Source organism: Acipenser ruthenus, chromosome 5, assembly GCF_902713425.1.
Source record: "Acipenser ruthenus chromosome 5, fAciRut3.2 maternal haplotype, whole genome shotgun sequence".
NCBI lineage: Eukaryota > Metazoa > Chordata > Actinopteri > Acipenseriformes > Acipenseridae > Acipenser > Acipenser ruthenus.
In genome coordinates, this window is record NC_081193.1 from 64480062 (window position 1) to 64495385 (window position 15324).

The window sequence follows — 15324 nt, forward strand, 5'->3', positions numbered from 1 at the left end:
TTATTTTATTTAAAAAACGAAACTAACCAAGGATAGCGTCAGTGAAGGCGATTGCCCAGCCTGACGGGTTGTAGTGTTCGTGACTTTATTTTGTTTAAACCTTTTATTTTGCTCTGTGAGCGAGTGTTTTGTGTTTGAATATTTTATTTATTTTTGTTTGTTAATAAAAATGGCAAACACCACTTGAACTGCAGTACTTGCCCTGGTGTCAGTTTTTGTTCCTGCTTCTGCCTGACGTCAGACCACTCGTCATCCCTGTCACAGTCAAACACAAAGTTCACGGTTCAAGTTCTTTTTATTTTCCTTTTGTAGTCGACTTGACCATTTAAATAATAATGCTGGCTCTACCCAACTATAAACCAAGGGGCTGCAGTCCCGAAATAATAATACAAAACACAGACACACAACACAGATACAGACACGTCTCCGGACAGTGCGTGCTCTAGGTGCAGGTGCAGTGATTTAAACAGTGGTGCTTGCTTGTGTACAGGTACAGTGAAGTCCGGGTGTACTACTGGCTTGAAGCGGCAGCTCCCGGATTCGTATTAGCCATCTGGCAAAGACAAACGTACACAGTTACTAAAAACAAACAAAACACTTCACTCACGATTTCACAGTCCTCGTTTCCTCCCATTAACCACAACAAAAGGAACCGATTACGGCGTCATGTCCCCCTAAAGTACCCTAAGCCCCGCCCCCTCCGATAGCTACTTCAATCACGTCTCCTCCAATTCATGACTGACACTTCGCTCACCGTACTAGGGCGATGACTCCTGGTACCATGACGTCGCCCCCTTCCTGAATGGCCGGCTTCCGACTGGCCCTGGAATGAACTGCCCAACCATTCAGTACGAGGCACACAGTTCCTGTAGTACAGTGCCCTCACAGGTCGAGAGGGAGATTGTTGATTCGGATTCATTCGCTCTTTGTCACAGTATGATACTTTTAAAACTGAAGAATAGTGTACATAACAGCATTCAAAGTAAGTTTCAGTAGTTTAAAATACCTTGACAAATCCTTCCAACAGTAAAATAACCCCACACTTCCTTCATTTACAAGGAAAGGGGTCTCCAATTGTATTTATTAACATGTTGAGGTACTGGATTAGTGTTTATAGAAATTGCAAATCATCAACAGACTATTCAAAACATCAAATGGGTAGGCAACACACCTTTCGTAAGAACAAAGCACTGTTGTTAGACCGAGAAAGGAAAGCTGTTGTATTTTCTCCAGACAACATTGTCACAAATATAGGTTAAAGAAATCTGCTTAAAAAAATTGTTTTTTTTTGGTGTAAATTACAACATGCCAGGTAAATGGAGGAGTTCATTTGAAACATGATGTGTTTTTTTTGTTTTTTAATTGTGCACTGTTTAAGGACCACCCTGTAGAAAGCTTCAGTTACTCATAAGGTTATGTCTGCTCTGGTCAAGAATGGTGGGGATACTAATAAATAATAAAAGCACAAAATCGAGTAACAAATTCCTTACATTAATAGATACCTGCAGGACATCTTGACTTTAAGCAAACTATCCAGAAATGGGGGAATTCGGTGAGGCAGTTTTGGGGGAGAGGCCCCTCCTGCTGGCTAGGTTTCCTTCCCTCTGCAGCATCAAGTAGGTGGGAGGATCTCTTCATGGCCCCAGTCAGACAATGGCTTTCCAGCAGCTCTCTCTGCCAGGGAGCTGGTCCCTTTCCCCATCTCTCACACTGAGACATTTTTCCACATTGCCTGGATTAGCAGCACTTTCACTTAGATCCATGTGTGTTGCCCCCACATACAAAGAAGCACTTGGGGACAGGATTAGTAGGATTAGAAGGGATTCACATATGTCCAGTTCAAGCAATTGGTATTCAAAGCTTTACACTTTCAAATGCCACCAAGAGAGAGCAAAGGAGCCAAAAGCCTTTCTTTGCATTGCAGCACTTTTACGAAGAACAGTGCTTTTTTCCCTTGCAAAGGCAATCTGGACACACAGTTTTACATAAGGCCCTCTTCTTCTTCTTCTTCTTCTTCTTCTTCTTCTTCTTCTTCTTCTTCTTCTTCTTCTTCTATATATGAATACAATAATCAGCATACATTGTATGTTTTTTACATACTATATAAGATTTATGTCCATTTAATTATTATTATTATTATTATTATTATTATTATTATTATTATTATTATTATTATTATTATTATTATTATACCTGGTGATAAGAATTTAGTTTGTCACTATTTGCTAATAATAAGATTTCACATCACTGCTAGATAATGATTTTTAGGCAACTTACTTATCTGTCTTCTGCTTTTTTTAGTGTAAACCTATGAACTGATTATAGCTGTCTGTCACCTTTGCTAAACAGCAATAAATACCTTAAATTTTCATGACTGTCCTCCAAACTTTTATAAACTTTTTACAACAACAACAGAAACATTTCACTTATATAACGTTCACTAGCAAGGCCGCCCAAAGTTGTTTACAAATATTAGCTTTTTTTAAAACTATAATCTAAATGCAATACAATATAATCTAAAGGCAAGATTTAAAAACTGTCACAGTCTCAGAGTCCCTGATAAATTGTAGCAGGGTATTCTATAGTCTAGGAACATAACAGCTAATAGACCTGTCGCCATGCCTTCTGAAACTAGGCTTTGTCCAATCATTTGATAACTCAAATCCAGGGCTTGAAAAACAGCCTACCACAGCATAAGTAATTCTGAATCTATGGTTATCGATTATAAAGAAAATGAACACACAAAAAAATGAACACAAAATACACACTAAGAAAAATGGTAGCCATATTTAAATTTATATTAATAAACGTGACTAACCACATTTAATATATAATTTTGAGGAAAAAAAATCGGTAGCCATATTTAAATTCGCAATAAAGATGACTGACAAGTGTATATCAATTTTGATCTTTTGGGAAACCAAAATCTAGATGAGATTTTGGATGAGTCTAAATCAGACACCAACACTTATTCAAGTGGTGAAAAAAAAAGTAATACTGCTAGGCATCGAACTTACTGAAGCACATCTTCTGGACATAGAAAAAGAAAAGGATTGGGTATTGGGTGTCCTTTTATGCCACTGTCCTAGTATTTCAAAATGCAAATAACATCTTTGTTGCCACTGTGAAATGGTACCGCAAATCTGGCATGGTCACTACTCCCGGAACACAAAGGACGATTAAAATAATAATAATAATAATAATAATAATAATAATAATAATAATAATAATAATAATCTTCTCCAACACTCATGGTGTTTCCATGTGGGTCAATTTACACGTGAAATGGCGATGTGAGTGCACGTTTGGGAAAATTACTCCGGTAAATCAGGTTTGTGGCCGAAAAAAACAAAAGAGAGGGAGAGGGTAAATCTCATTTACTCGTGTAAATGACGAAACACACGGGAAAACCACGCCCAGTTTCGCATGGAAACCCACATTTCACGTGTAAATGTTAATGAGCGTGTTTATCCTTAACTATAAATATTGCAAGGGATCAAGTCAGTTGTTACTGTGGATTCCAAGACGGCAGAAAGTAGTGGCTGATGGGCGATTTTATGGTTAGCAGTGGTGTAGTTCACCTTAATGCTAATGCGGGCGGTCTTTTTTTATTATTGTTTTTTGCAGTGTCTGGTCTGTCATGTTGTATATATCTCGTGGGTTTACAGTTCTCTAAAACCACTTACCACGAACCGCGTTATGCATTTGTTATAGTATTAAAGCAGCTGTTTGAGAATACCCTTGCTATAAAAACTACACTAATGTTAAACACAAAGAGTAAGTGAGCTGCTTAACTGAATTAATTCCTGTCTTAATATAGTTTGTGAAATGGATGTCATAAGCCAGCTCGATTCACTGGTGTACCAGTTCTCTGCGCATGGAAACCACATTTTCACAAAATGTCACTAGTAATCTTCAAAAACAGCACGAGTACTTTACGCCTAGTTAATTTACATATCAAAACCCACCTTTCCCATTCATTTGCATGACGTCGGGTGAAAAGCCTGGTTTACTCGAGTAAAATAAACTGAGCGAATGGAAACCCAAAAATGCATTTTACACCAGACATTTTTCTAGTGAAAATGTCTGGAGTTAAAAAAAAAAAACTTGCATGGAAACCTCATGAATGACTTTCACAATTTCAATCACTCCACAACAGGTGTTTTTAGGCACTTTTAACAAATCTGTCTCTGTGAAGATTTACAATCATCCTTCAGTAAAGGGAGCACCAACCAAGCGAGTGACACAAATCTTAAACTCATAATATATATATATATATATATATATATATATATATATATATATATATATATATATATATATATATATATATAACAACCCGATTGAAACACATTTTCCTTAAAAAAACATTATGTTTTGCAGTTCATTATCTACCCAGGTAAATTCACCGTTCCTGAATTATCAAAAAGAAAATTATATTTAAGATTCTTTAATATTGACTTAATGGGGTCTATTCATAAATGGTTAACGCCTGTCTAAATGAGAAAACAGGAGTACATGATCGGATTTCATCCATAGCCGCTTATTTAATGGCAGTTGCTATATATAAGAGATCATTCAGATGCATCATTAAGCCCCAACGATTTTCGTCCATGAAGGCATGCTTTTACCTAATTGAGAGAAAGGTTAACGATTACCTCATTAGCATAAAGTTTTCATCGGTCCTGAGCGTCAACCTCCTATTCATAAGAGTGAAGGACAGCAAAATGCTACCAATAACTAGGCATTATTGAACACTTTCTACAGTCAAGTCTAAACTACTGACTTTTTTAAAAGACATATTTTATTATTACACTTGCTCTGTTATACAGTTCGACATACCCATGATTTAAAAAAAAAAAAAACCTAGGCTATAGCTTTATATGAAGGAACATGTTTAACAGAAATATATACTCACAAGAACGTATTCTCTGGCATAATCATTTTGAAACAGCGCTGTGAAGCGGAGAGGAAGTGAGAGACTTAGAAGAGACAGTTATTTTATTATTATTATTTCTTTGCCATGATCCACGGCTGAAAGCGGTCCTTTTCTTTTTTTATTTATTTTGTCTGAGTTCATAATAAACAGTTTGGACGAATACTGCCTGTGTAAACCTGTTTATTTTCATGGAGCGTTACAATATACAGTATACCAGAGCTGCTGATCGGTGGGAAATTTGGGCTTGCTTGGTATTGCAAAAAACACATACAGCCTCAGTGCGAGGGCTCGATTAATGTTCGAAAGGGAGTCTTTTTTTTCGTGCACCACAAAAAGATCAATTTTGTGTACAGTGTGCAATGCGGCGTGAAACTTTCACTCATTCATAAACATAAACTCGCCCCTGATTGATTCCATGCTTTAAGCGAGGTTTAATAATAATAATAATAATAATAATAATAATAATAATAATAATAATAGTTGAGAATTTGTAACATTTAATGTCTGCAGAAATTATTATTATGATGATGATGATGATGATGATGATTATTATTATTATTATTATTATTATTATTATTATTATTATTATTATTATTATTATTATTATTACTAGAATTACAGTATTATTTCGGTAGCACTGTCGCTGGATTACGTTTTTCTTTTTGCAACAGCTACCTACACCACCCAGGGAACATTAATAATGCTGATGATGTCATCAAAAAGAGGCGGACTGTCGTTCATAAACGACTGTATACCCATTCATAAAGTGCTTTGCGACAGTCACCAGTATTCTCAAATCATCTTATGAATAGCAATATAGATGACTTTCGTTAGTTTAAAACTAAATTTGTTTTATTACGGCAGTCGGCAAGTACTTTTATGAATAGGGCCGAATGTAAATTATTATTATTTATTAAATTCACTTGCAATTTGAACTTTAACACCCGTTTATTGTCTTTTTTTATTACAGATACTAATATCTATGCATTATAAACAAAATAATAGATTGGCTCAGTGAGTTAAAGGAAATTAATTCTGTCTCGGGCTTCTGTGACAGTTTATAAACTTCTCGACCTAACTGTTTATATATAGCCTATATATGGATTCTTCACAGCAGCCTAGTATGTTAAGTGAATGTTAGTTAACAATTTTTTTTTTAAAAAAAAGTGTGTTTCAGTCTTTTAATTAACTTTTGTATGTAAATCATAGGCCTACATACATTAAAAATTGTCAAATTAAAATCATAACATTGAAGCCCAAACCCAGGCATAACTGAATGATGGACCGTAAGTCTAAATCTTTGACAACGTGCTATTTTACTGTGTGATAAACAACCAAAACACAAAGTCTACTAAAATGAATGTACTTTTCATACACGGGAAGTATTAGCAGCAGTCGGTTATTTATGTGCATATATTTTACAGTTACACATGTCTGAGTATAACGTTGTTTTGGGTTACTTTGTTTATTTTTTGTATTCGGTTTTATATTTCACAGAGAATGACATTAAGCTCAAAGGTTGAAAGTCATTATTTTCCCTTTGCTATAGGAAGTCAGAATTGCAGATTCCTATAAGAAAGCGTGTTTGCCATTTCTGATCCTCCTGTCTTGAATAGGGGTCTGAAAATAAAGATTTCGTTAAAGACTAATTACATGTATTTGTTTTCTTGTTTCTTTGTTTGTTAGATTTGATTTGGTTTGTTTTATTAGAATACAGATGAGTTTGAAATGATCAAATGCCAATAATGCATATTAATATCTGCAGAAATTATTATTATTATTATTATTATTATTATTATTATTATTATTATTATTATTATTATTATTATGTTTTGTTGTTGTTGTTGTTGTTGTTGTTTTGCCCTGCCGTGTCACATATTTACCAAAAACAGAATATATTAATATTATAAAGCAATAGCATAAATTGATATGTATTCGTAGTAAGGCACAAAAATCACAAATGTTTTAGGGAATAGGTAGGTTAGGTTTCGATGCTGGAGATGTTATAATTTCTGATTTGTAGTGTTTTGTTTTTTTAAGTGCATGCAATATACATGTTGTTAGAAATAAGGAAATACTTTTCAAGGAAATACAATCAATTAAAATGGCGTGGTAAAAAGCATGGCTTGAACATTCCAAATACAAGTGGTGAATAACATATTAAATATTCCCCATGGATAACGGCAATTATAGAGCTGTGGTTCCTTCTAATCACGTTGTAGCATCTGCCACTTAATCCAAAAAAAAAGAAAGATTAATAGGCACATAGGTTTATGTACAACAAAGAAACAACCTGTTTTTGTTGCAAATCTATAACATAACAAATCGACTTTGTCATTATCATACAATGTTCATTTTAAAAAAGAAACATGCATATTTTACGTTACCATGCATGTAACAGCTTTTTTTTTTTTAATTGACAATACTTTTCAAAATCACATCAGTTGACTATACAACACAAGTATTGAATTAGTGGGTAACAGTTGTGAATCTTTAAAAGAAAAAGTTCCTTTGAAGGATAGTTCTATAATCGACGTGACAGGCTATTGTTAGAACTAATAAGCATTGACAAAACTGGGCAAACAGATTTAACAATTTAAATCTTCCTATATAGCCTATAGGGTATCAAGTATTTAGGAATAAAACATACATTTTATGCAATATATTATAAATATAGTGCAGTATTTATAAACTTTACACTATAGCCTAATCAGTAACAGTTTTTTGGGGGGTAAAATAAAGGCATACCAATATAAATATGCCCAATGAAACGTGTTTATAATGTGTTAGATGAGATGTATAAGATGTATAAAATGTGTAAGATGGAGGGCTCATTGTGGGACATTCGGCTTGACAGTGTAATCGTTACTGCTTTCGAAGCTGGCTGGTCAGCCCATACAAAACTGAATAATGAGTAACCACGGGTCCTACAGTTTTAATCACAATATTTAGGTTTACTTTATTTCCATATGATTTATCATTTTAAAAACTTGTAATACTCACTTAAATGTACTTTAACTTGACATGTTAATAAATAAGCAATAAATAAACTTATTTCCACAATAATCTGCTTATTGTTATTAAAAAGTAACCCAAAAATCAAAAGGTTACAGCCAAAAATATACAATTTTCTCTGCAATTTGCAGTAACTGACGAGTAGGGCTGAATTGTAAATGTTGAAGTAATCCATGGATCCTCCTTTTTGTCATATAGTTATTGGTAATTGTCACTATACCTGATTATATTCCCATAGATAGATAGATAGATAGATAGATAGATAGATAGATAGATAGATAGATAGTGGCATTTCCCTCCTCATTTGTCAGTATCGCAGCGCTTAATGAGTCGTCAGCATTTTTTGAATAATTTGTGAAAGGAATAAAAATGTTATCATATTGTTTTAATTTTTTTTTTTTATGAAATACGAAATTTGGTTTCGTCAAAACTATAGAGCTAGAATCCATTCACTTCCTTGTTTCCACAGTATTTAGATTTGTTTTATTTTGCGAGACAGGAACATAGAGATACGTTTACCGGTACATGTAATTCATGATGCATAAAATAGCATAGTTTGCATTGAAAGGATTATATAACACTACAGTACATATTATAAGACATTTATCCATAGTTTATACTTCACCTGATCATTGTGTTACACACTAAGTAAGTATTATCATTGTTTTCATGTTTTAAAAAAAAAAACAAAAACAAAAAACTATATCGGGCACAAACCACACGATGTATCAATCCACAAATCCAGTTTTGATTCCTCCAAAATTTGCAACAAATAACCATTTAAACAATAACTTATATCAGCGGTTTGTATTGGACTGTACTATATGCTCATTTTAATGTTGATCATATGCAAGTTTTCTTGACTTGTTTGATTAAATGATTCAGTAACTGACTTTAAGTATACAATTAGTTTAAATTAAACCGGACAGTTTGGCTAAGTATAGAAGTGTTTCTAGTTGTCTTGGTTTTTGATGTTCCACGGCTGAGGTGTCGTCCCCCCCCCCCCCCATGGTGTACAATGAATATGAATAGGGGCTCCTCGCTAAATAGGACATTCAAAGCGCACCGCCCTGAATAATGGCCACGTCATCCAAATAACATTATGAATAGGAGAGCTCCTTTTGTCTCACGTCTTTCAAGCAGCTCTATAAATACCCTGCTCCCGGTGTTACCTCAACGCAGACCAAGAGGTGCATCGTCACGATTAAAGCAAACAACCCAATGAATAAAGAGGGGAGCAGCTCCTTATAAATACAAATCTGAAAAGCAAGAGAAGGAAGCTTTCAACGACAGCATCAGCTGACCAAGGGACCAAGGGACCAAGTGACTTTAAAGGAGAGAAAAGCAGAGAGGGAAGCGACGTCCTAACAACCAGAAGCAATACGATGAATTCTGATTCCAGCTCTGTTTCCAGCAGAGCATCATCACCAGATATGGAAGAGATGTATCTCAGAGATCATCAGCTCCGCGACACGAGGTTCAACTCCGTGTCTTCCACTCAGAACGAGCTGCTGCAGAAGATGACAAGCGAGCACCTCTCCAGTCTAGAGGAACACATGTCAGGGGGAAGCAAGTACAAACTTAAGAAGCAGGGCTCGGAGCAAGACGTTCAGCAACTCCGCCTGAAAATCAACGGGCGGGAGCGCAAGAGGATGCACGACTTAAACCTGGCCATGGACGGCCTGAGAGAGGTTATGCCGTATGCGCACGGACCTTCGGTGAGAAAGCTCTCCAAAATCGCCACCCTGTTGCTCGCCAGAAACTACATCTTGATGCTCAACAGTTCCCTCGATGAGATGAAAAGACTGGTGGGCGAGATTTACGGTGGGCATCACTCCGCTTTCCATTGCGGGACAATAGGTCAAACCGGTTGTCACCCAGGACACTCGAACCCCTCTCAACAAGTCCTCCCGCTGCTGAGCAGTGCCCTGTCATCTACCACTACGTCTACCCTCTCCGCAGCTTTACCAGGACTTACCTCAATGCGAGCACCCCATTCCCTGCTGAAGACACCACCAACACCTTCACTCCAGCTGGGCAGCGGTTTCCAACACTGGGCAGGTTTACCTTGTCCCTGTTCCATTTGCCAGGTACCACGGCCTCCACTTTCTGCTCTTACGTCTACTGCCATGACAAGACTCTCATTACAAACAAAAGACTTAGTAAAGTAAGATGTGAATGTATAAATACTGTATATACAAAGACTGAAACTGAAACTTAGTATGTCATTATATATGTTGTGCGTCAAGAGATCGGAACAGGACACCGCAAAAAGACATTCGACATGTTTTTGCTTCTTTTGAAAAATTGTGTTTTCCTTATTTTAAGTATTTGGTCTAGTTATTATAACCTTAAAAGATACATGTCTTGATGGCTATTAATATATCAGCCTTTAATGTTCCAATCAACACACGTTATTTTATGGTCAGCATCCTATAAATATGTATATATTGTCACTATATTACACAGAATCATATACTGTACATGTTTCATACTGTTAGGGTATTTTAGTTTTGAGACACAAAAAAGTGAATAACAATGAAATCTCTGAAAAATAAAGATTGCATGCATGTCTAATCCCGAGTCTTAGAACGAATTACATCATTTGCTAGAATTAAGAATGTATTGTGTTCCTTGTAACAAGGATTTAGAGATTGCATTCTTGTCAAAGTTTTATTCCATGGCTGTATATGATTTGAAATAATGGAAAATTCTATGTTTTTTCAGTGTTATTATAAAATACTGAGAATGTAAATTCGTTTCTAGTCAGGTTTTTATTTAATTCAGTATGGCTTATGTGGTCATAAAATGTTACAAATACTTGCTTTTGCTGGAAATATTTTGTTATGCCTCAAAGACAACATTGTGTCTTTATTTTTGTACATTCTTGATAATTATTGATATATTTATTATAACCCAGTGTTTCTGGATGAGATTTCAATAAAATCGTTTAAAAATACCCTTCAACCCATGTCTTCAATTATCTCCAGTCCACCTGTCTTCTGCACCTGCTACTTTCAATGAACAATATACAGTATAAAAAGTCACACACAACTTGAGAGATGTAATCAATGTCACTTAAAAGGGTTCTTAAAAGTACAACAGCAATCAAAATAGTGTGTGTTTTGTATGTGCGTGTATGTTTCATTTTAATTTTCTTTTTATATGTGTCTGTATTGTGCTGCTCATTTCTTTATACCACCCAACATAGTGAAATGATTAAAGTGACCTGTTTGTATCTATCAGTTTAGGAAAACCTTGCAATTAAACAACCTAGACAAAAATATAATACGTTTTCCAAATTAGGCAATATTACATAAGCAGGTTTAAAATTATTTCTCCGTATATTGAAACTCATTCACTGAAATAACTAATTTTAGCATGTAAAATAAATTATTGAGATATGTGCAGTACAATTACATTCAACTATAACGCTTTCATTTCAAATTATATTGTTTAAACTGTGTTATACACTATAAAATTGGTAAAATTAGTTTCAAACTCCAGGATTTACAATGAAATTATTATAATAAAATGCGGGACATGAAAGGGTGCCAAACAATTTTGAAGTTTTGTTTTCGTTTTGGAGATGTGTTTTAAGAAATATCACAGTGATACAAACCTTTTAAATCCAATCAATATATTTATTGAAATCTTCGGTCATATTTCGTTACATTTGTTATTTCCATACACAACCAACCCTAACCTTTCCTCCAAATTTCATATATATATATATATATATATATATATATATATATATATATATATATATATATATATATATATATACACACACACAATCATAATAAATGTGAACCTCAAAACTCCAGAAATCCATGATATATGTGTCCATAGGCTAAAATATATATATTTTGTTTATTATTTATTACAAAACATGCATACATAGGCTACAAGCAAACAAAACATTTGGAGGGTTATATCCTTATTACAGCCTGTCAGCTTTCTTTTCTATATTATCTTGAACCTTAACTCAAGTTAGCTCCAAATGAAATGAAGTGATTCAACAATTAAATAAAGATAGCAAATATAGTTAACGCTTTATTATAATTTTTGTCAGAAATACCTTTTTTTGTTTAACTGAAAATTCACGGGGCAGAAACCGGGGCTGCGAGAGGAAGGGAGTGCTTTGCAACTTGGGATTCGACGCTCGGCCTCTAGAGCAGGGGGGAGAGAGAGAGAAAAGGACGGGTCGGACTCCGCCCGACAGAGCCTTCCCTATGGAGTCGAAGCTAGCCCTAATGGCCTCCGGGCCCCTGAAAAGACAGAGTCCAGTTAGCGACCGGGGTCGACCCTCAGAGGACGGAACGGCAACAGAATAGTATGTCCGGTGGGCCCCTCTGACCACACGAAGAACCTGCAGAGTTACTGGAACTCCAGGTCTGGGAAGTGAGAGGCACTATCCCCCCAGGGGGACCGACACAGAGGCAGGCGGCATATGAATAAAGTGAGGAGGAGGAGGAGAAAAGCAAAACGCAAGAGAAAGAGCCAAGCTGTGACTGTGCTTAAATATGGAGTCAATGATGACAGACAGATGGAATTAGTCAATGATGGATGATAGGCAGGTGAAATTAGGAAATAGCGAAGTCCTGGTTTACGCCCCCCGAATTTCACAAGTTAACATACAGCATCTACTATGAATATCTTATTTGTAATCACATGTTCATTTAAAAAAAACCCCGTCAACTTGTGTGTGTGTATATATATATATACACACACACACACAATCATAATAAATGTGAACCTCAAAACTCCAGAAATCCAAGACATTTGTAGCCGTTAAGCATGTTTTTTTTTTCTCCCAAGGAACAATTATGTATGTATGTATGTATATATGTATTCTTTAACCAATTAAAAAAAGAAAAACGTTAAATGGGCTTCAGTAAGCAATTTGTAGCCTACAATATGTACCTACAAATAAACAAATACATACACAAATAAATAAATAAATAAATAAATAAATAAATAAATACATTTAAAAAAACTGAATTTAAGGAATGAACAAACAAAATATATCAAAAATACAAATCACCATAGGTCTCGTCTGCTGCCTGTCACAGCAACACATTTTTATCAAGTTGTAAGGGTGTGAAGTACAGAACAGTATCAGACGAGGGAAACATTGAACGGGTGTAGCTGCTACAATCTCCTTTAATCCATTCCTCTAACAGATCAGATAGCTGCTACAATCTCCTTTAATTCATTCCTCTAACAGATCAGATGGAGGGTATCACAATGTATCTTTGTGGAGATTACAAGCTAATTGTTCATGGGGGAACAAGGAGAGGAACACATCAGAGAGAACGTGAGGATTACAGGACCCTAAATGCAAAAGATTATGGATCCGTGCTTATTCTTAAAACATGTAAATGAGCTTGGATTAAAAGCCTTTTGTAACTCTATAGTTGTGAAGCTCAAGTTCGTCCTCAAAGTAACTATTTTAGACTGGGTGAATGAAAAGGTGGGTTGATAATACCACTTTGTTTATTTTATGACACAAACAGTTGTAGAGACTGCACAGGTACCAGATGGGCTTTGAGAAAAAAGTATTCAGATAGGGGCTTGTACTTTATGTATTACAGGATGAATGATGCCAGACAGGACAGGGTACAATAATTAAAAGTAGTTGCCTTTTGTTGCTTTGTAGAGATGAACTTTATTCTATTTCTTACAGATTTTTCTCTAAATACTGTGCCTACTTAAAAACAGATGATACATAAAGTTCTAATCAAATTGCATTTATTTAATAGCGATTAAAGAACACTTTGGTAAGATGGGGAAATAAACCCAATGAAAAAGAAAAATTGCAACAAATTAACTGGAACTAAAATTTTAAATACCTCAAATCCAATCCTCCTTCAGTAACTTCCTATAGTCAAAGACAGCATATGGCATGATGAAATGTGCCATCGGGGTAGGCCTAATCCTAAGAATATCTAATGGTGTTTTTTTTTACTTGTGATTATAAGCAAACCACAATCCTTGACAATGGAATGGTTTAAATGAAACCTGCAGATGGTTATTTATCTCATTTTGAGAAACCCAAACTACGGTAACGTAAATAAGGAATTATGGCTCAAAACAAATAGGTGTAAGATCCATAAGCAATAATCATCTTACAAGTTTTCCAGCCATTGACATGTACAGTAGGGCTATTCACAACTATGTTTAGCCTATTATAGGCCTATATAGTTATGCATTTGTTCGTATTTAATATTTATGGTGGTTTTAGTTTTGACCAATGTAATTTGCAGTTGTATGTTATGTATTTATGGTTTCCTTGTAACAATAAAGCAAACTACATATTGATTTATGCTTCTTCATTACTGAATATACCGGTAGTGTCCACCAATAATAATACCAAAAAACCTCTTCAGTTTACTTAATTTAATAAAACAAATGTTTCTACAGCAGAACCCAAAGGCTACACTTCCATCCAGTGTCTGAATTTGTCTGTATGTTTGTAGAAGTAAAAATACACTATATATCAACTGGGCATAGATGTTTGCAATACTACAGGGCCTCTTCTGGTCCTGGTAATACAGGCCTTATTCTGCTTCAAGGCCTACTTGTGTTAGGGTATGTAAATTAAGCATCTTTGGGAAAAAATACTTTAAAATAGCTGAGTTGTAGTTAATGAAAGCCTTCTCTGTAGGAGGTTTATTAAAAAAGGCTGATTGTCATCATTACACTTCTGTGAACAGAACATGTGTTTTTTTTTTTTATAACAACCCCATATTAAAGGATAATATAGAAATTCATCAATTTTAAAATGAAATATTTGTATTTCAATTTCCTTAAAGAATGGTGGAGAGTAAAATTGGGTGTAAATAATGGAGAGTTAAAAGTCAGGGGGTAGCAGAAACGTTTTTACACAGCAAGAGGTGATTCTAAGTATAGGTATCGAGCCATGCTGCTGAGTCATTCGGGTCCTTTAAGAACATCAATTAATCAATTAAGCCTCCATCCAGACCGGAAATTAGTTATTTTTTATTTTTCATTAATTAAACAGGAGGGAAATAGAAAGATCTGGAATCAACCAGTTCCAGGGAACTAGACAAGCATTGGTGGCTGAATGACCCACTCTTGTTCATACTTATGTTCTATTGAAATAATGAACCGAAGAAAAAACATGTTGATATTTATTATCTGAACAGCTTTCCACCTTAAAGTTCCACCTTAAAGTGATAACTTTCTCTTTTTGAGAATCTCATCTTTGTATAAGGACCTTCAATTCATAATATTTTCATGCAAAAAACAGCTTCACATCCTCAATATACAATACTTCCCAACTTTTCTTCAATGCACTTTTTCACATCCCCTTGTGACTTACTAGTACTTACAGTAGTGGA

At 35.0% G+C, this 15324-nt stretch overlaps 1 protein-coding gene across 1 annotated transcript; it reads left to right on the top strand.

Annotated features, from left to right (window-relative positions):
- Positions 1-9108: 9108 nt before the first annotated feature.
- Positions 9109-10913, top strand: LOC117402430 (oligodendrocyte transcription factor 3-like). Its single transcript, XM_034003559.3, has one exon. The coding sequence runs from the start codon at positions 9340-9342 to the stop codon at positions 10123-10125; it is 786 nt and encodes a 261-aa protein (XP_033859450.2). The 5' UTR covers positions 9109-9339; the 3' UTR covers positions 10126-10913.
- Positions 10914-15324: the final 4411 nt, after the last annotated feature.

Bases quoted from the DNA above. Each gene is read 5' to 3' on its own strand.
- LOC117402430 (XM_034003559.3), top strand. From the start codon at position 9,340: ATGAATTCTGATTCCAGCTCTGTTTCCAGCAGAGCATCATCACCAGAT.